Raw genomic sequence first — 21,898 nt, forward strand, 5'->3', positions numbered from 1 at the left:
GCTAAAGAGCTAAAGACAAGACTTGTCCAACTGAGAAATAAATCCATGAACATGATTTAATAAAACAAATATATTTTATTTCCACGGTGCCGTCAGACGCTGCACTCGTCACTTCATCTTCATTCCACAGCAAATGTTCTATTACAATCAACATCAGTGTCCACAAAGCACAAGCATCGACCAAACAGCAATCTTCAGGTTCTTCACCTGACAGGGCAGGTTGGACTTTCACACAAGAAGGGACACACAAGCTCCTGATCCCCACAAAGTCTGTACCTGCATGAAGTCAGAACACACATGAACATGGTTGAGGCCGCTTTGAATGGTTTAAAACCAGTCACACAGTCTGAGTGTTGGGCAAGATTTGCTTTTTGTTGTCACCAAACCTACCGTTGGTGCAACGCGCTGGTTTCTCAATCAGTGAATGTAACTGATGTTGGTCTTCTCAGCTCATTCCTTCATTGTCTTCACATTTCCAGACATGCCTGTTTTCATTTGTGGGAAGCCTTAACTGAAATTCATGTCTCATTAATCAGCTCCACTAGTAGTTTACTCTACATGAAGCTGCTCAGTAGCTCCACATTAGCTAAAGCACAAAATGAGACTTGTTTAATCACACAAACGTTCAGGTTAATTTCTTACTACTTCATATAAATTCTGATCCACAGAACTTGATGCCAGATATTAAGAGAAACACAATGAACTGTGCCTTTGTCCCAGCTTTGGTCTGTAAATGTTTTCTGAGTTTGTCTGACTGCAACACCTAAGCCAGCTCCATTCCCTGACATAATGTAATGTAAATAAATGAAACAGTGTCTCTGATTAAAAAACCTGGCAGTACAGTAAATAATCAGTCTCGTGTGAAGCAGGTGAAGCTGGTGCAGACACAGCGATGCATGGAGCTCTAATTTTCCATTTCTCCCAGGAAACATTAAACTCTTTCAGTCCTGACAACTCCATTGTCCTCCTCTGCTCCTGGGTGGGCAGGCCAGTTGAGGAACCAGGTTCACTCCGTACTTCAGCCAGGACACTGGTGTGGGGGCTTCAGAGGTAAGAAAGCTACTGGTTCTGGGGGACTTTTAGTAGCCTAGGCCCCTCCACTCAGTCTCCGCTCCAGCCGGTCCAGCTTTGCCAGGTTTTCCTTCAGGAGTTTGGAAGCAGGGCTCAGAAGCAGGGCTCGCTGGTAGTACATCCTGGCTGCTGCATAGTCTCCCTGTGCACACACACAGAACAAACAGCTGGAGACGGACAGTACAGAGGTACATGCTTAATGTTTCAGCCAGGCTACAGCTAAACTGTGGCATCAGACTGAAGCTAGTGTGCAGTGGCTCTAACACAACACATTATATACTAATGGGTTTTTCATGTGCTCAATGTACAAGTGGGCACTGACCATTTATTTTTAATCTTAGAAAAAGCGTAGTAGCAGAAGCTGAAGGTGCATTGATGAACCTCTATATGGAAAATACACTTATAAAGTGAAGACTGAATGTGGACAGTGACAACTTTCCATTATTCTACAAACAGGAGCATGAGACAATAACTAGACAAATCCATGTGAAGTAGACAAAGCACCTACTTCATATCATCCTTCATGATGCCTTCACTGTTTGTTATGCAGCCTCAATGTAAAAATATTTTGCTGATATTATCCTTCCTCTAGTCAGAATCAGAAAGAGCTTTATAGCTAGGTCCTGTGGAGTGCACTGTACAGAACTAGGAACTAGGCTGTCTGGGTGTGCCAGCACCAAGACGTCTATGGCGCCACGTCCCATCTGACAGTGAAAGCAAGTTGCAGTAAAAAAAAAAAAAAAAAAAAAAAACACACGCACACACAGTTGCACACAGTACACGGAGAAACCTTGCTGGAATTGTTTCTTGGATACATCAGGACAGATAGATAGGTGAGCTCAGAAGAGACAGGACAAGGAGACTGCAAGCAAAAGTAGAGTGGGAGCAGAGAGAAAACACGTCTGCAGGTGGAAGTGGAAGAATCATGACTAATATCTGATGGTTCCCACCTTGATGTGCTGAATCCCTCCCATGTTCATCCAGGCCTGCGACTGCTCAGGTTTAAGTTCCACAGCCAGCTTGTAGCTCTAGTTGGAGAACATGAACAGTGATGGTCAGAACAAAGAAAAAGGAGACCCGAGACACTCCTACTAGTCCTGGACCTTCAGCTCTGAATAGAATGCAGATTAATACAGGAAGTAATTAAATGATTCAGTGCCTTTCAGTCATGCTCAGCATCTGGTTGGAAGTGTTGAACAGTGCAGTGAACTGGGTTCCAGGCAGGAACTAATGAGGCCTGGACAATGTTTACACTTTCTATTACACAGTAATGTTCCAAACCATCATTTTGGCAGCTGAGTGATGAGGTAATGATTCAATGAATTCACCTTCATAACACAATAACACTGACTTCAGAACAGTGAAGTCATTAGTCCCACAGTGGGACATGAACATTCCCCTGGGAGCTAGCGTAGAGCGTCTTGCTCAAGGACACACCGGTGATGGAAACCTGAGATGCAGAGTCCAAGGCTGATGCGCTGCCCATTGAGCCTCCAGTTACGTGTTTTGTTTTACTGGTATTGAGAATGAATTTACTTTAGTTTAATTTCTACAACCTTTGACAGTAGGAAGTAAAACTGTCCTAAAACACTTAAAAGATGGCGAATTTATTCTGTATAAATTTCAGCTTCATTCATGAGCCAGATACAGAGAAAACCTCTGATAACATGTTTTATTATTGATAATTAGGACCATCTGTTTTCTCCCTAGGGTCCATCGGTGTCTATGTCAGCAGAGCAGCTATTGATCTGTGGGATCTAATATTCGCTTCTGTTACTGGAGATCTTCAAGCCTTGAGGCGATAAATGCTAAATACTACTACAGAGCTACTCCAGTTTCTCATTCACACACACTGGGGGCAACTTGCCCAAGGGCACTTCAACACATGAGAATGGTGAGTCTGGAGCCATGGGTTCTGTAATTGGTAGGAAGGTGCTCTATGTTTGAATCACCGTGCCTTTACTAAGCTGTAGCTCCTATGAATAGAAGAAATCTCATGGTTTCCTGCTGAATGTTTGTAGCACGTCTTCACCTTTTCTATGGGCAACCACCTCTTCTGGGATGAGACCAGAGAACCAACAGACAAACTTCCTGCTTCTAACAAACAAGCCATGCGTTTGGTTCTTACCACACGTTAATCTGTTAGAAAGCAGGTTCCAGTACAACCGCATGGACCCAGATGGATTCCCCTGCTCTGAGTTCCCTCACTCATCTCTTGGTCTGTCTGCTTCTTTGAAGCTTCCTTGAAGCAAATTAAAGTTTCCTGAAGAGGAAGTACCTTCCAGAGACTCCTCCACAAATTGAACCACAGCTACTCTTCCTCAGATGAGTGATCTAGAGGCTGGCAGCAGTCTGAATAGTAGCTCTCACAGTGGAAGTGAAGGAGGGAGGACAACTTAGCTCTGAAAGTAGAAAGAGCTACAAGTGAAGCTTCTACTGCAGCAAGTGAAGCAGCTTGGACAGAGCTCAAAGGCATCATGAGCCTTGAATGGAGGACTACTGTGAAACACATCATCATTTAATGAACTCTGGACCTAAATGTAACTAGGTGATGAGCAAATGAAAAGGTCTGTTAAAAGGACCAAGATGGTTGGTGCAGCGTCTGCTACTGGTGATACTGGTGCACCGTGGTCCTACTGTGGTTCAGCCAGCAGTGGGGCAGGTGCCTAATGAAGTTGTCTCACATCTAGTTGTGCTGAATACAGAACATACCAGAACTTGGATGGACATGGACTGTGTTGACAGACCAGTGCTTGTTAGATGAACGTTCATCATTCATTCATTTATTCATCGTTCATCGACAGTGAAAGGAGAGCAGTACCTCAAAGGCTCGGTCCAACTGCTTCATTTCTCTGAGCTGGTTTCCTTTAGAGAAATAAAGCTCTGCTCTCACTGTCAGGTCACTAGGGTTCTGCTGCAGGGCCCGGTCCAGAGCATCCAGAGCCTGACACACACACACACACACACACACACACACACACACACACACACACACACACACACACACACACACACACACACACACACACACACACACACACACACACACACACACACACACACAAAGCCTTCATTAGTCAGCATGTGTGGACTGAATGGGTCCCTGCTGGACTACAGCTGAAGAACGGGCACTAAGAGAGGATGGAGAAGGATGAGCCAACAGCAACACAGTAACTCCTAACAAACAGCAGGTCAGCTCATCCCAAAGCGCCAGTTATAAAGGGGCATCAATTCTCAGAGACACATGACAGAGAATGAGGACGAGGATGAAGGCTCCACACTGTGTGTTACAGGATGATGAGACATTGGAACTGTAGACCCGTTCAAACAATTAAGGCCATTAAAGCTGGAGTTCATGTAGAAGAACTTTATTTGTCCTCTGAGTGGACGGTTAACATTCCTGTGACATTTGTCTTTGTTGGTCCAGTGGCTAAAGGTGCTGTCTTTCTTTGTCATCTGGTGACCATGACATGTTTGTCAACCGTGATTAGAACTTTAGGCCGACTGTAATTGTTAGCTATCAATGACAATAAACTCAATAACCACACATGTGACGACCCAGGCCTTGGTGCTGGATGATTCTATCGATTGAGTAGCTGTGTCTGTTTTGCAACAGTGTGATGCAATAAGTTCACCAGCAAAGACTCCACTTTAATGAGCTATAACATCTGGACAGGTCTAAATTCTAACATCTGGTACCTTGAAGATAAGAGTTTTTCTCTCCATCATAAAAAATAAATCATTATCATATGAGTATAATGAAACACTTACTTTAGCTGTGCAGAAAGACAAATTTAACAATGACACTTTGTGCTGGATCTGAATTGTAAAACCTGACTCAGATTCAGGCCTTTGGCTGCATTCATAGCTTTAGCACAGTTAAATGAGACAAACCCTGGTGCTGTAACTAATGAGGTGAAGCATTTCAGAGTAGCTGATGTGCAGGCTGGTCAGCATCGGGCCGTTATCTGTTTCATATCAAACATCTGACTGCTAGCATTTACTTTACTCCTTTAGCCTGTTTTGATGAACATAATAAAACAGGCCAAATGAGTGAGGAGGAGAACGTGTGACTGTGCTCTGCAGTAACAAACAAATATATATTGTTACGTGTAGTTACTGCACATCATTATTATAATGACAGTGAACCCTAAGAAAAGATATCTACTAGGACCTGACCACTGTGAGGCCTGATAATGCTTAACTACAGACGCTAACATGTTCATCAGTGTGTTGATGTTTATACATACATAGGCCCAACATGAAATACATATGAAAAGTCAACGACACACTAGAACCAGCAGTGACGGTAGCAGGTGGTGGCGGTTCACTTCTATAGTAAAAGAAGTAAAGTGTTAGCAAACACAAGACTGAGCCTGAACCAGGACTCAACCATGACACACACACACACACACACACACCTCTGTAAAGTTGCCACGTTTACTGTAGATGGCAGAAAGGAGGCGATAACATTCGATGCAGCTTCCTTGTCTGGATATGATGTCCAGGGTCATCTTCTCGGCCTCTTTACTACGACCGGCCATGGCTAAAACCTGAGCCTGGAGACAGAACCCACAGCAGGAATCACTGACGTTTGCCAGCCAACACTCACACAAACATAAACCCTGCTGTTCTGAGGTTTTCACCAGAGCCAGCCAGATGTCGGTGCTGTCTGGCTGCAGGCTAGCAGCCTCTCTGTACACCTGCAGGGCCTCCTCGTAGCGACCCGTGTTGTAGTACAGAGCTCCGAGTGGCGCCAGGATGTCCACCTTCCTGGTCACCTGCAGCGCCCTGCAGGCACAGACCACAGATTGCTTCCATCAGCCCAGCTCCATTGACAGTGGTGTGTCACAGAGGAGCTACCAACACGATGACTGCTGGCAGCTGTAGAACTGAAAGGCCTCACCTCTTGTACCAAGACTCTGCTTCCTTGTTGTCATTGGACGACCTCAGCAGACGGCCCAGGTTCACCATGGCAACGTAGTGTGCTGGTTGGAGGCGTACCGCCTGCTGGTAGTGAGCAGCTGCCAGCTCCCCTTCACCTGGAGGAGAGTGGGAACAGGAAGCAGGATGAGGAAGGATGCAGGATGTGGATGTGGTGCTTCAAGCAGCAGCTGGGTGGCTGCACATCACACATGATGCCTCTACATTAAGCTGAGGCTCATTGAAGCCATCATCTTTAGTTTGTCAGGATTTGATGCACAGAATGTATAACTGTCAAACACACATATTCTTTGAAGCCTGGTATGAATGGATGAAGCCTAAGTCAACTACAGCTGCTGCTGAATGTCAGTTAGTAGGAGGCTAAGGTACAGCATGTGTTCACCTCTACCTGTGTCTACCAAAAACACTCCATAGTTGTTATGCAGGTCCGAGCTGTCTGGACAGTTCTCTATACCCTTCAAATACACCTCGTTGGCTTCGCTCAAGCGTTTCTGTGGAGAAACAGATAAAAACACACAAATGAAGAAGAAGAATTTAAAACACAAGGTGATTCAACAAGTCAACAAGTGAAAGGATTGTAGCGTAATTCTTTATCTTTATTATCATATCATATTGTATTGTATCGTACTCTATATCATATCATTTGGTTTTTTTTATATCTGTTGTAGAGCGTCTGCTCATGTTAGGTTGACCTGATCTGGACTTTGTTCATGCCTCATTGCCACATACTGTAGGCTGATAGTTGTGGTGAATGTTTAAAACAAGAGGACCACAGTGGCTTAGTTTCAGAGTATATGCTGGGGTCTGCATTTGCTACTGCCTGATAAACCTCTCACAAGAATCCCTCTTGCAAGAAGGAGTTTCTAGTTTGGAGTCAGTGGAGGACCGTGTTACCTGCTCAGCATAGAGTGAGGCCAGACTGGAGTAGGCATCAGCGAAATGCTGCCCAAAGTGAATTGATTCCTTCAGCAAAGCCTCGGCCTCCTGCTCCTTTCCCTGGAACCTGGAGATGGGTCATGGTGGTGGAATCACTAACCTCATCATCATTTATTATTACCTTTATTCCACAACACACAGACATTATCACCTCAAAACTCCTGGACTGTACAGAGCTCATTAGTATTGGGACGCAGTAGTAATCTGTAGGTCGCACTGGCTACCTATCTACAGTAGGAGTCACGTCCACCCAGTGTACCTGCTCACACATGACATTTCATGAGCCTGTCCCACTTCAGACCAGATCTCAAGGTATGTCCTCCATACTACATTGTTTCAGGGTCACAGTGAGCTCTGACCTCCCTTGACTTTTTCAGTCAGTTAATTCATGTGGGGTGTCACAGTTGTGGAAAATCTCTACAGGCTGGACATAGTGACACGGTGTGAGGAGCTCAGTACTAAGAGCTCCACAGAGCCACAGCCTCTAGTTAGGGACAGACTAGGATCAGAACTGGGGCCTAACTACAGTCAGGCTTTGCTAGCTCTTACTTGAGAAGGTTTCCCAGGTTGAACAGAGCGCGGTTATGCTGAGGGTTGATGTCCAGGGCTTTCCTGTAGCAGCGCTCGGCCTCCTCCACATCGTGTGTCAGGGTTCCCAGGTTGTTGATGGCGCTGGCGTGACGAGGATATAACCTGTCGGAGAAGAGGACCACATCATTTCATTATCCCACGAGATTTGGCTCATTTAACAAAAGGGAGTAATTATCATCATAATGATTCTAAGCACTCGCTGGATTTTTCTGCTCAGAGCTGACGTTTGTCCTGGGCATTGTTAATATTCTGCCATAGGCGGTTTTGTCCCTCAAACACAACACAAATCTCTGTGGCTTTGTTGGTTTGATCACATTTAATGCTTTTCTCTCTAATGATAAATTGTCTGGCTCCAACCTAATCATTGGCTGGTTGATCCAGTAATGAGTCACTGTTGGTCTTATAAAGCCCTGGTGGCTCCACACTTGCCATAACATGGTTTTGATGGCAGTAAGAGCCTCGTCACAGTGACAAGGATTATCTCCGGAGCAAATGGTGCTGAAGCTGTCGCCAGCAGCCGCTCTGCTGACGTTTACAGTCACTCTCCATCAGTGGAACTGAAATCGGGTTTTCTGTCCGTGCCCATGTCAATCATGACAGGATGCTTGAAGCAGGGCTCGGGTAGGGGTCACCGTGGCAACACTACTTGTTACACAGTACAAAGTGGATCTGTTGGAGTGTCACTCTGTAGAGACCAACTATAACGGATACAAAGCCCAGCAGGTCCAGAGGAACCAGCCAGACATTCACCCTGACTAAAGAGACCATAATATGAATGAGTGAAGTATTGAAGCCTAACTTTGACTCCCTGTCCACCACACTGACACATCAGACAACTCCACTGCTTTAGCTATTTATGGTTTATTAACCACTGCCTGGTTTGTCTTCCATCGCTCCCTGAGCCCAGTTCAGAGACAGATGAGCTGGCATTAGATTCCTCCATACTAAGTGTTGATGTCAGAGATGTCATTGTGGAGCATCATTTGTGTTTAAATGCAGATTCTTGTATTATCTGCTTCAGGTGGAGCTTCAGAGAATGTTTTATTTCCTTTGCACGTTTTCCAACGTCTCTCATTCACGTCTAATCAGGAAGTACTGTGTGTTGGATGTTAGTGTTGAGTCTGAAAGAATCCAGTCCACATAAGGATGAAGTGACAGTTGACACGTGTTTATCCCTGACACGTGCCTCAGTAGCTGATGTTGAGGCTCCAGGTTGAGAGCTGAAGGTTCCTCAGACTCCAGGACCTAGTGTGTATTGTGTGATGTGTTTGCTGTGCTCTGCTGAGTCTCACCTGAGGGCAGTGCTGTAGTGGTGAACGGCCTCCTGGTGCCGCCCGCTGTCTTTTAGAAAGTTGGCGTAGTTGTAATGAACTTTGGCGTTGTGAGGCAGTGTCTGGATCCCAGAGCTGAAGCAGAGAAGAAGAAATGAGGCACACACACACACACACACACACACACACACACACACACACACACACACACACACACACACACACACACACACACACACACACACACACACACACACACACACACACACACACACACAGGTCTGGAGGATGTTTCTTCTCTTACCGGAACAGAGCCTCTCTGGAGAGCCAGACCTGGTTCTGTTGGACCGTCTTCCAGGAGAAGAGCAGCAGTAGCAGCAGCATGGAGACGCTGAGGACGGTGGTTCCCCAACGGCCCAGCACTGAATACAGGCGGCCCAGGCCATGAGCCACCAGGACACAGTATCCCATACTGAGAGACAGAGAGAAAGCCTGTGACGACAGCTGGAACTGGTTTAGCCATCTCAATCTATGTCTGATTGTCAATCCTTTAATAAACCCTGTTGGTTGGAATTCATCTGTTTTCTACTGATGTTGCTTCCTGTGAGCCAGGGTCTTACCAGCAACCTAAATGAGAGAAAATGACTGATGGCTGGACAATGATGGCTTCAAGAACAGAACATGAACCTTCCACTTCCTCCATGCTGTAGCTCAGGACTAGATCCTGTAACACACACTGACACATGGTACCCGATGCATTTACTGCTGCTCTTCTTCGTGTCTCTAATCAGTGTATGTCAAGACAAAGTTTAGTTAGATTCAGAGCCAGAACCAACCATTGTAAGAAATCTGGGCTTGTCAGATATTCATCATTAACACCTTCCAGTCCGCTTCCTTCCCTGTATCACACCTTTGTAGAAGTGAACTATACACATGTCAGCTGTTGGAGCACAAGAACAGAACCAATGTTTCTGTGGCTCCTTGACTGGACTTTATGGACAAATCAGCACTGTGACTGACACTGAGACAATTGTATTAACGTAACAAACAACCTGATCATTTACTGTGTGGATCACGTAAGGAGGCGATTAGACTACTTTTACTTTGAAAATCCATGACAATGTGTAATGGGAAAAATTGTGCCTTTTTGCTTTTTCTTATCCAACAGAGTCATCATGTGCTCTATGGCTGGTTAGGTTTGGTTTACACAAACAACTGATCTCTTGTGCCCTGTTGTACATCACGTTTAAACATCTGATTTGTTCTGTTTAACTGACTAATAGTATATGATATGTGTATGTCTTTTACACCCCGGTCTTTGGCTCCCTCCTATCTGATTCCTCACCAGACCCAAGGTAGTAAAACTTTCAGGCTCTTTGCATCACACTTTCGTGGTGTATGCACTCTCTCAGCTGCCTCTTAATGGGAAATTTCCACCACAAATGTTACACGTGTTGCATGCAAAGACCACAATATAATATGTAATAGTATGTAATATGCAAATTAGAAGCACTCACTCACCTGGGCATGTAAAGAACCCTCTCAGCTACGACAAAGCCAACCCTGAAGAAAAGGTTACTGGCAGGAATGAAGGGGAACACCAAGAAGAGGATCCCCACCAACACCTCCCTGCCTTCCTGCCTCTGGAGGGGCAAGGAAGATGGATGGGGGAGGAGGGGGGTCAGGGGGTCAGGGAGGAAGAGAAGGAGAGAGGAATTCAAATTTTAGAGATTCTTTATTTAGGAAAATAATCGACTCCTATGATTAACAGAAATAAGATGTAATTTTTTACTGACGTAATGTTAAAACACCAAAACAACGATAAGAAGCTAAGAAGGCTCAGCAGAGGATTTACTTCCTGAGGCAGCTGAAGAAGTTCCACCTCCCTGTGAAGATGTTGGTGAACTTCTACACTGCCATCATTGAATCTATCCTCACATTCTCCACCACAGTCTAGTTTGCTGTGGCCACGGCCAAAGACAAGGCCAAGAAGTGTGGCGCCTTTCCAGGAGCTGCATATCTCCAGGATCTGGAGATGGACAGCCCCTCTCATCCAGGACATGAAACACTTGGCCCCGGTCCATCAGGACTAGGACCTCACGCCACAAAAACGTCTTTCCCACTGCAGTCAGCCTATTGAACTGTGCCCCAACCCCTTCCCCAACCTGAGGACAGACACTGCCACTTTACAGGCCACACCACTTGCAGACCACATGCACACTCACTTCATCTCACTGTACATACAGTAGTCTGTACATTTCTATTTCACTTTAATCTATCCCTTGTACGCAACTATGCTATGTTTGTATTTGTATGTATGCTGTGATGCATCGCCTGTAAAAAAGACAAACCTCTAGCTCTCTACAGGACCTGGCAATAAAGCTTTGCTGACTGTGATGATAAATCAGTTTAACAACCTTCCTGGATGGAGACGTCATTTATACCAGACACTAAACCTGGATGCGTTTCTTTTCAGGTCTCTTCTTTACCCTGCTAGCTAACCAACTACTAGCAGCCTTTCCCTGGCGATGTACTGTGGTCAAACACAAACAGGAGCCTAAAGCTAGTAATGACAGTAAAAACAGTCCAGTCAAGCTATCACACTAGACAAGGAGCAGCTGAAGGGTCTCCTTCTTCTCACACTGACTGACTGCCTCCAGCCCTTTGTTCACATAACGAGCCCATTGTTTAAAGATGTGGCGTGAAACCTCACATGAGGATAAATGTGGCCTCCAGTCAACTGTCCTCAGACTGAAGAAGCTACTGGATGACGGTATGTAACTTTCAGATGACCTTTAACCAAGTATTTGTTGCTTGGGTCACTTGGCTGTTGCTGTGGCTTCATCCATAATCTACAGAACTGCTGTAGTGCATCTACTGGAACTGCAGCTCCTTAGGTGAGCGGCTACACCTGACATGTAGTTACATGTTCATGTTCCACTGTTTCAGCAGGTCCACCACTTTCGTGTTGTGTTATGAACACAAAGAAACACAGCGAGGCAACTGAGACAGACTACGGAGACCTGGCCTTCACTTTAAAACCCTGCCTGTCAATCAGGCAGGGCAGAGGGGGGCCAAAACATGCTGCTACGCCAACAGCTTCCTGAGGTTACAGTGTCCTACACTGCATGGGCTGTACATAGCCACACACAATGTGCAGGAACACAGTGACTACGAAGGAGCATTAAAACACCTGGCGTGTTTGGCTGTCTAAATCCAGTGTTGCTCTGCATGAATGAAGCCTCTAGCACAGAAAAGGCTGATGCACAGTCAGCTGACAGGCTGCACAGATGTCTTCATACTAAGAAGAAGAACAGAACAGAAACTGGTACTAAACAGTGACATCATGTCTTAACTGGCATGAAGTGAGCTCAGTAAAGGTCAGCTGTGAATCTGGGAGCAGCTCCACTAGTCCACCTGATGGAACCACACATGGAGCCAGAGTGAAGCAAAGACACGAATGGTGGAACACTGACACTGGTAGTGGAGGTGAGTAGGAACCATGCTCCTCTGTACACGGGTCACGTCTGAATAGTCAGACCTAGCTCCACTAATGTTCTGTGGCTGAACCAGTCATTCCAGTCAGCAGTGTGGCAGAGAAGCCCTGAGAAGCCGAGTCAATCTTCACTTCATTTCATAGAGCCTGAGCAGAAGACAACAGTAACACCTCATGTGACTCAAAAGAAAAAGTCACTTGGCCAGTGTTTGAAAGGCTTCCTTCCCCAAACTGTGGCACAGTTCAATAAAGGCTCCCTGAAGCAAACTGACAGGGACAAATGGAGACCCGGGGTCCCGGACAGTCTACATGACTACATTAACACAGGCTCCAGAAGGCCAACTCGTCTCCACAGCAACAGAAGTTGGCTCCACTAAACTTGACTGAAGTGTATTCTGTGTGTTTCAGACACAGATGCCGTGTGGTGGATAGTGAAGGCTGGAGTCCAACAAGCACAGACTAGGACTAGACTGATTAACAGCTCCCAGAAAAGACATTATGGTCTGTAATGGAACATCATCATGAACAGGATCCTCGCTCTCACCTGCAGCGACAATAAGCAACGCACACATAGGCCCAGCATCACCAGCGCCAGCAGCACGGTGGCAATGCTGCGCATGTCGCCCACCGACTCCACCAGGGGAATACTGCCCACCTGCCAGTCGTAGCAGAGTACGGTGGGGGCCAGCAGCAACCAGGCGTTAAAGGGCAGCAGGTAGGCGTATGTCAAAGTCCTGGAGGAGGAGACAGACAAGGTCAGTGTTTACCAGGGTTTACCAGGGTGAGCTGCTGTGTGCGTGACAACTGCTGACTCACTACTACACAATCTGATGCAGTCACACACTTACCTAGTGAGCAAATGAGGCGAGAAGGAGGCGGGGTTGTCCTGTTCAGAGAAGAGGGGCATGGATCCTCCCATCAGCCACAGCCTGAAGGACATGATGACCACCACCTGGAGGCAGACATCCACAAACAGGATCAAAGCATGCTGCAAAGTCTGCTCCTGCTTTGGTTGGTGGAGAAAACCTCCAGACAGAAACCATGTGAATCAGAAACATCAGCACATTCCACAACACTCTAGACTGAAGTAAAATGTACTCACATAAGCAAAGATGAGGCCAGCTCGTTTGATGAAGGGACTGCAGATGGAGAAGAGGTCCCCGAGTCTGGAGACAGACAGACGGCTAAGGGACAGACAGGCAGGTGACAGACAGAGAGACGGTAAAATTAAAATTAAATAATTATTTATTATGAACTATAAAAACTACTGAATTGATCAAAGTGATGTAAATATAAAAACGTCAGAAACAGAATTAAGAGAGCAGTGTATACAATAAAATACCACAGTACAGCTTATACATTAAAACAAGAGCAGATATTAATAAATAAAAGGTAGACAGATCAAATAACGCAAACTCAGCCTGTCTTGGTCAGTGAACACAAGTGGGTTTAAGAAGGGATTTAAAAATAGTCAGGGATGAGGCCTGATGTTAAAGGGAAAATCGTTCCAGAATTTTGGACCTTACACTGAAAAGGCCAGGTCCCCTCTGAGCTTACGATTGGTCATCGGTACAGAGAAGCAGCAGGTCAGCTGATCTCAGTGACCATGAGAGAGAGCTCAGAGAGTGTACAGAGGGCCATCCCCAGTTAAACAATAAACACAGATAAAAGAGGGCAACACAATGGTGCAGTGGGTTGCCTCACAGCGAGAGGGAGGGCCTGGGTTTGATTCACGGGGCGGACCAGGTGCCTTTCTGTGTGGAGTTTGCATGTTCTCCCTGTGTTCGCATGGGTTCTCTCTGGGTTCTCTGGCTTCCTCCCACGATCCAAAAACATGCATTAGGTTTAATGGTCATTCTAGATTGCCCATTGGTGTGACTGTGTGTGTGAATGGTTGTCTTTGTGTGTTGCCCTGCGATGGACTGGCAACCTGTCCAACGGCGGGAAGCTGGCACTGGCCCCCAGTAGATATTAAATCGACAGTAGCCTTAACACACTGCTCAGAGCCACATTCACCATCCTCCCCTCACTGCAGGTCAAAGAGGCTTCACCCAGCACAGACAGCAGATTCTTTTTGATTCGTAAAGACAAGTAGCACCTGGTGACTTCATGGAATTGGTTCTTCGGACACTTCGGAAATTCACCCTCAGTTCACCAGTGTTTTTATTGACCCACGCTGCATCTGCCCATTCAAGGTCGTTTTGGAACTCTACCCCACCGGGACCACAGAGCCTGAGGCAGGAACTAGAGGAATAGAATGAGCGGGAGGGGATCAGACAGATGGGTAGAGGGAGGAGGGTGTGAAGAATCCATTCAACTCCAATCGCTTTGAGAGGTTCCCCTGCGAACAGCTTTCAAAGCATAGTGACGGTGAGAGAAGGGATCTCACAGGGATTCTGCTCTCTCTCTGATCCATGTTATCGCTGCCCCGCTCGCCCTTTGCTCTCACTAGCTTCACTCCTCCTTTCTATGCTTGTGTCTGACGAAGTCTTTACTGTGTCTGTTCTGCTGAGAATGGACAAAAAAGGAGCTAGACTCACAACTGTTAGAGAGTCTGGCCCTAAATACTAAAAACTAGAGCAACAATAAGATGCAGTAGCTTAATGATTCTGGGTATTTAGTCATGGAGAACAAACCCAAAAACTTTACTCATGTTAAAAACTGATGGACAGATGCTGTCGGCCTCTAGCTTTTCTGTTTGAGTTGGTAAATGTCTTCCAAGCAAACATTGTCGTCACAGTAACATATTCTGACCTAAAACCTCAAAGGTTCGTCCCATGGTGTAGACACAGAGCAGCCACTCCCAGTTCACACGGTGTTCACACTTCACAGTCAACAACAGATCTAAAATCTCCACTGAGCTCTGTTAACAGCTACGCCACATGAAAGTGAGTAAGATCATCACTTAACCAGAGTTGTGTTTGCAGCAGCCATCACTGTGGGGGAAACAATTATGGAACGAATGTTACTGGATGAACATATTACTGTGTTACCTCAGTCCACTAAGAAGACTTTTGGACCACACCCTTTAACAGCTGTGTTGCTTCTATTATGTGCTCATCAGCTGAAACTGATGAAAGTGACGCAACAGCTTCAAAAGTTGAATGAATGTTCTCCTGAGGCAGCAAGACTGAGGCAAAGACGCGACTCTCCAGGGCTAAGGATATGAAGCAGAACCCCCTGAGACAGCTACACTGACAATGCTGGTGACCGAATTGGACCTCCTCCCCCCACACACATGGTGGCGTGAGGAAGAGAGGAACAGACAGATGTGTGTTGGTGCTCAGGAGCCAGATCATGGGAAACACTATTGTGTGCATCTACATAAGTGGATGCTGATTTACCGTGACAACACAGGCTCAATGGAGGGGAGGAGGCCTGTGTGTGGAGAAAACCGATCCCAGCTCAACGTGTCAGCATTGTGACCCACTAAAGAAGCAGACTGACTGAAAAGGCTCACACAGACCATATCTGTGTGTGTAAGGGCATTTGAGCTGCAGTTCATCCAGCCTGATCCTCTGACAGCTCTCACCACTCATCGTAGTGAGAGTGACGGGCCTGGTGCATGAGGCTACAGGCTATAGTCACACGCAGAGCTGCAGTCGGGGCTACTGGCTAAAATCCAACCTGTCCATGCGGCAGACTGTGTGGCTTTAGAGAAAGGGTAGATAGCTACAATTGAACTATGACTATGTGCTTATAGAAGTGAAAAAAGAGCATTTGAGAGTCTGGGTGAGTTATGGGTTATTGTTATGGGTCAGCAGCAACATGACAGACATTCAGCATGTTTATTGCCTTGTAGTCTGACCCCCTAGAAAAGCCTGTACAAGACAGAATCTGAGTAAATTGGAATGACACTAAATGTATATACTGTTCACACATACAAATATGTTCAATAATAATTTACTTTTTTAACTTAAATTAAATGCTGATACCAAATGAAATCTGAGCAACCTGAAGCATCTCTAACCACAAAGGAAGGTTTAAGCCTGGTCTGAAGTCCAGTAGAGGGAACTACTGTAATGATGGAGTCATGGTTCAGCATCACTCTGACAGGGAGGCTTCTGGTTTGAACAATGTTGATGTCACCCAGAGGATCTATCTGATTTAATAACATGGTCCAACTATATTTAGCTGGGTTTTAATGTAACTGAACTGTACCGTGTCGTGTCTCTCAGAGCTGATGTCAGACTGTGCAGTGACAGGGGCTCATTTAGCAGGTCCTATGTTTGTTGTCCTCACTGAAGGTCCGTCCTATTGGTGCTGCATCTCATGCCTGTAAAGCTGCCGTCACTCTGCTACCAGAACCCTCAATGACACAAAAACAGAGGGCCGCGCTGCAATAAAGCTGTTGGACATCGTTTCTCTAGTTATCACAACATGTGAAACGACTAAGTCAGTGGTTTCCACACTGCCGGAACATTCCCACCAGCACAGACGTGTCCTCTAACTGTTCTAACGATCACAAATTCCCCCAAATATGAGCGCTGGAGCCCGAAATCCTCCTCATCCAGCTGCAGATAAACTGTTACTGTGGGGCATCATTCTGGGTCCTAGAACTTAGAGATGACAGCACTTTACACAGGGTGCGTGTGTGTTCCTGCCGGAAAAAAGAAGCTGCTTATTAATCACACAGATGTACTCTGTCTCACGGCTGTAAACACACACAGCCTCTCTCCATCTCCCCTGAGAGCACTTCGCTTCATATTAAAGCCATCTATCTTCTCTAAGCTCTGGTTTTATTGAGGACCTTTATGGAGAAGCATGTAATGTTCAAGGAGATCTGAGTTGCAGGTGTGACCATGATGAACTTCTCCATGACGAAAGTCAGCTGATTTAGAGTTGGCTCAGGAATGAGTATCCTACTGTGGTACCACAGGAGCAAATGCTGGGCTTAGACCAACTGGGGCAGCCTCAGGTAATGAATGGAGTAGTTCACCACGTGGTCGTCCATAGTACAGCATGTACAGTAGCATCAAGTATAAATGTACTGACATCACTAATATTAGAGAGGTTCTGGTGCTGCCTCCAAGGCCAAATGCACACTGTAAACTACAGCGCTGTCTCTGCTGCAGCATGTTGTCTAAACAGGAGATGTGCTTTAGGAGTTTGTCACCTAATGAATGATGACATAATGAAATAATAATGAAAACTTCTCACATTCCATAAAATACCTTGTTTTACAGAGACCAGCCATCGAACAAGCCAAAATGTGTGTTTGTGCACAAAACATCTGTGGCTTTAGAGACCTCGACAGGGAACTGTGGGAAGACATCAAAAGATACAAAGACAACAACAGGCAGAGACAGAGGAATGATGACAGGATCCATTGGAAGGTTTTATTATTGTCCCTCGCTCAATGCACAATAAGTATTGTCAATAAAGTACAGTAGTGTCCCTGAATGTAACATGAGTCCTAGAAAGCCCTAAAGAATCAGACTGTCACCCATGAATGTAGTAAAAGGTTAAAAGGCAGGTTTGTAGAGAATTCCAGGAATTGAATGTTGTGTACGTACAGTACAGCACATACTGTATAGTGTCCAAGGCCTGAGGCCGGGGAGAGGCTCAGTAGATCCAATAGCTGATGGAAGCAGGCTGCTACTGAACACCACCACAAATAACATCCTAGAGTCAGTGGGGTCTGACTCTTCATATCGTAATGAGGTAGATCAGCTGAGAAGGGACAGAAAACCTGCTGTTCAGGGAGTTCTGACTAAACAGCTATTTGTGTTCTTGACAATGATGACACCAGACAGTAGCAGACGCTCATATAAGTGTTTACCTCCTAGAAGTCTGACAACAATGTGGTCGTAGAGATTCTGTGAGGTGGTTTGATTCCTCAGGCTCCAGGAGGCACCTCCAATTATAGTGATCAGACACTGTAGCTAAGTGATTAGCGCAGAGCCAGCACAGATGGGCCAGCGTGTAAAGCACATTACTAGACCACTAGCACCAATAGCTCTGTCTCTCCCCACACAGCAGGAAACATAGTAGAACAAGCATTAATGATCCAGTATCCAATAACCAGGACAAATAAATAATAACTTAGACTATTTTAAACACAATAAACCAACACTGATGAAACGATGAAGGTCTGATCATACAGCAGTGTGATTGCCCCCCCCCAACTCCAGGGGCAAACTTCCTTTAGCCACCAGAAATAAAGGTTCATGTTAAGATTCCTTATCTGCCTGTATTGAAGAAAGCTTATTAACCAGAACTGCTGACGCCTGTTGCTCCAACCCAGCAGGGGGTTCCCGTGTGTCTCATTCAGAAAGGAAGCAACTTCATCTCAATTGATGCCAAACTAAGGAGCAGTCCTTCACCTTCAGTCCAATGCAGCACAGGGAGGCTAGATGCTACATATCTGAGTAGCTAGCAGCTAGCTGCATTTGGATGTGACCATGCATCCCCTAATCCAACCTGGAAAACTTGCTCAATGGGGATTTCCTGTTGGTTCTTTGTTCGACAAAGCGCTGATGTTACATCAGCCTTCTCTGCTCCAGGTTTGTAGCACTGCTCATTGGTTCTAGTTCTGCACTTCATCCTCCATCAACCAGTGAATGAAATATTAACCTGTGCCTACTGCAGTGTCTATATTTGCAGTAGGTGACCTCCAATTCAGATGGAATCTCAGAATTAGGACACACGATGTAGAAAAATGCAAATGGGTCCATTCCGAGACCAAGTCTACCACAAGAGGAGGCCTGTAAGATGTGTGACATGTGTCACAATGAGAAGCTGATGGTTTGCATCTTATTCCATCACAATGCTTCACAGGAGGCAGTAGCTGGACACACACTGAGCTGGATTCATACTCTCTGTAGAAAAACAGTCTGAAGCATAATCCGCATTCTAAATGATAAATAGTCATTTGGCTGCCAATCAAAACCGGCCTACTGTGGCATTGGGAATTAATGAGTTGTGTGGGTGAAAACTCTGCCTGCTCCATCAAAACAGTCTGAAGCTTAGATGCTGGTCAGAACAACTAATCCTAAAACATGTGGATTTTTCAAACTCAGATAAGAGTTAGTCTCTCTGCCCATTCTGACCTTTGTTTAAGCCTCAGAACCACTGCCCCTGTACGATGCTTGATTCATGCAGTCATGAGTCCTCAGGACAAACTCACATTAGTCCAATTAATAGAGAATAATGAATAGATCTCTCATTATATAAATACTATATATAAATACTATACATAATACTGATGCTAGATATATTTTACAGGACAGGATGCTTGTTATAGTGTGACGAAATCAACCCCACATGGAAAAATGTCAGAGGTGGTCCCTGAATGTGAAGCCAGGTCATATTTTAGAAACCTGGTTGCATCACTTTTATAGTATATGTATATGTTCCTGACAGTTCATAACAAGAACTCCTCCTCATCATTTCTTCTTTGGTATTTTTTCCTTTAATTGGCAATAAATTGGGCTGCTCCCCCTAGCTCTTCCCTTTTGCACGATCCTGCTGTGGTAGAGTCAGGTGCATCTTCACTCGTCTCTGTACATACTAATACTTAATTTGTTATTCTGGTTCTTTCTTGTCTTTATTATACTTATTACTCTTATGCATACGTGCTGCTGCTTTTTGTTCTTATTGCTGTTCACCAAAGTAAACAGAGGCAATTCCAACTGTGTCTGTCTACGACAAACAACACTACTCAGAAAGACACAGGGTACAAATGCACCAGACATATTTTGAAACATGTTTTTCCATGTCGAGTCCATAAGGCCTATGACTGCTCTCCACCCATCCGGTCTTACCTGCTGCTGGTTCCAGGATCTACAGTAACCATGGAAATTAAAATAACCACTGCCCACAGATGTTGTTTTTTATGAACAAACAGGTTCTCAGGGAAAACCACAGCTTCTAAAGACATGAAACACTCTGACTGGCTTTGGTGTGTCTCCTCTTCTCGTCACCATCCTGTCATCCTCATCACCATCCCCATTACATTACACATCACATTTTGCTGGATCCCAGCAGACCTTGTTACAGATGGTGAGAGTTGTGTTTCATATACAGCAACTGCAAAGAGTCAAACTCTCTTTCTCCCACTGTCTCCAGGTCATGTGATGTGAAGGTCGCTGAGGACTTCACTCTGTTCAGACATCTTACACACCTGACGGTGCTATTCTCTACATGGACCTAAATGCACGTTTGATTAGGACTCTTCAACCTGCCAAGACGCTTTGGCTAAAGCCTCAGGCTACAATAAACAGCATCACTGCCCACTCTGACCGTGTTCAGCAGGTTGTCCATGGATCAATGGATCCATTAACTGGCTTCTCCAGAGAGAGATTGTCCAGAGATTAGCTATGAAGCAAAACCTTCTGTTTCATGGAGCTGCATTTCATCGCTTCATAGTTTCATAGTTTCTACTGAGTGAGCTATGTCCTATGTCGCCTCATGTCTACATTCTTTTCATAGATATGGTTTCTATGGATTCCTCAATAATAACAGTCTAGAGTGGCAGCTATACTGCTGTGTGATGGACACACAAAAAGTTCAACATTACGAAGTGTGCAAACTCCAGCAGCGCCATCCAGTGAGAATGAAGGCTGATCGAGGCTACCAGAGAGGAACTGAGTCAGGTTTCAGATATTGACCATCCAGGCCATTGAAATCAAAACGTTCCAGACCTTGCAGATCACCAGCACCAGAGAGACTGGGACCAGAACCTGCCTCTGGTCCTCTTCTTCTTCTTCTTCAGTTAGCTGTGGCTTTGCTTAATTGAAACACCCTTATCAGTGCACCGAAGTAGGTCTGTGACACAGCAGACCACTGCAGAACCAAAAGTTTTACTGTATTAGAAACAGAGCAGCTGATTAGCAGCAGATGGAGTATAAAGGATTCTTCATCTTTTCCATCTGAACATTTAGTCTTTTCCTCTGAATGAGGATACTAATCATCATCATCATCATCTGATGTCATCATCAGAGCTGCTCTCTTAGTGTCTGGCTCTATCCTGGACACATTCGTATGTCATCAAACATTTCTGTGGGAATTCTTTCTTCTCCAGCAACTCAGCGTACAGTAACTGAACATTGCCTCTATGATGCCTCTCGTAGCCACTGAATGTAACAGCCTCTCAGCTTTGACTCGATACAGGTGTGGTGGAAATTTCCCATAAACAAGCAGATGAAAGAGTTCATCTCCACCATCTCATCCCCGTCACTGTGTGTGGGGAGATGTTTACATTCTCACACCTGCATCACTGGCGTCTGACTATCATAGAGGATGGAGCGCCAAGTCTCAACAGACAGAGAGACAAGATATTACAAGACAAAATATTAATTGCAGAACATAAGTAATAAATCATATAATAACCACATAGAATAAAGAAGAAACAATTTATCCATTATAAAGGTTACTGATCAAATACAGTATTTATGCAGACAACAAACTTCCCTTCTGTCAAGTACGTAGCTTCTCAGGGGAACCGCTGGCAGCTGTTAAGCTTTAATGAATCAGCTCAGTTTAATCTTCTCTAGAAGCTAAAGAGGACGAAGCAGCATGTGATAATGTCCCTCTGTTATAAATCCCAAAAGATTAGAGGGACACACTGTGTATTTAGAAAAGCAGC

The 21,898-nt window shown here is 45.2% G+C and overlaps 1 protein-coding gene across 5 annotated transcripts in view; it reads right to left on the bottom strand.

The window, feature by feature from the left end:
* Positions 1 to 55: 55 nt before the first annotated feature.
* tmtc1 (transmembrane O-mannosyltransferase targeting cadherins 1) overlaps positions 56 to 21,898 on the bottom strand; it is a 36,552-nt gene continuing 14,709 nt past the window's right edge. The window contains exons 5-19 of one of the 5 annotated variants that reach the window (XR_008695555.1): positions 13,412 to 13,493; positions 13,158 to 13,261; positions 12,854 to 13,043; positions 10,335 to 10,456; positions 9,118 to 9,285; positions 8,835 to 8,948; positions 7,501 to 7,644; positions 6,910 to 7,018; positions 6,404 to 6,506; positions 5,978 to 6,113; positions 5,493 to 5,862; positions 3,893 to 4,015; positions 2,022 to 2,099; positions 391 to 1,213; positions 56 to 276 (exon numbers count right to left, since the gene is read on the bottom strand). Coding sequence is in view for 4 of the 5 variants with exons in the window: in XM_029160388.3 (XP_029016221.1) it covers positions 1,088 to 1,213; positions 2,022 to 2,099; positions 3,893 to 4,015; positions 5,493 to 5,862; positions 5,978 to 6,113; positions 6,404 to 6,506; positions 6,910 to 7,018; positions 7,501 to 7,644; positions 8,835 to 8,948; positions 9,118 to 9,285; positions 10,335 to 10,456; positions 12,854 to 13,043; positions 13,158 to 13,261; positions 13,412 to 13,493 (1,969 nt within the window). In the remaining variant the exon portion in view is untranslated. Of the gene's footprint in view, positions 1,214 to 2,021; positions 2,100 to 3,892; positions 4,016 to 5,492; positions 5,863 to 5,977; positions 6,114 to 6,403; positions 6,507 to 6,909; positions 7,019 to 7,500; positions 7,645 to 8,834; positions 8,949 to 9,117; positions 9,286 to 10,334; positions 10,457 to 12,853; positions 13,044 to 13,157; positions 13,262 to 13,411; positions 13,494 to 21,898 lie in introns of all 5 variants that reach the window. The other 4 variants (XM_029160390.3, XM_055511374.1, XM_029160388.3 and 1 more) reach the window with 4 other exon arrangements.

The sequence above is a fragment of the Betta splendens genome, chromosome 9, assembly GCF_900634795.4.
Source record: "Betta splendens chromosome 9, fBetSpl5.4, whole genome shotgun sequence".
NCBI classification, from domain to species: Eukaryota; Metazoa; Chordata; class Actinopteri; order Anabantiformes; family Osphronemidae; genus Betta; species Betta splendens.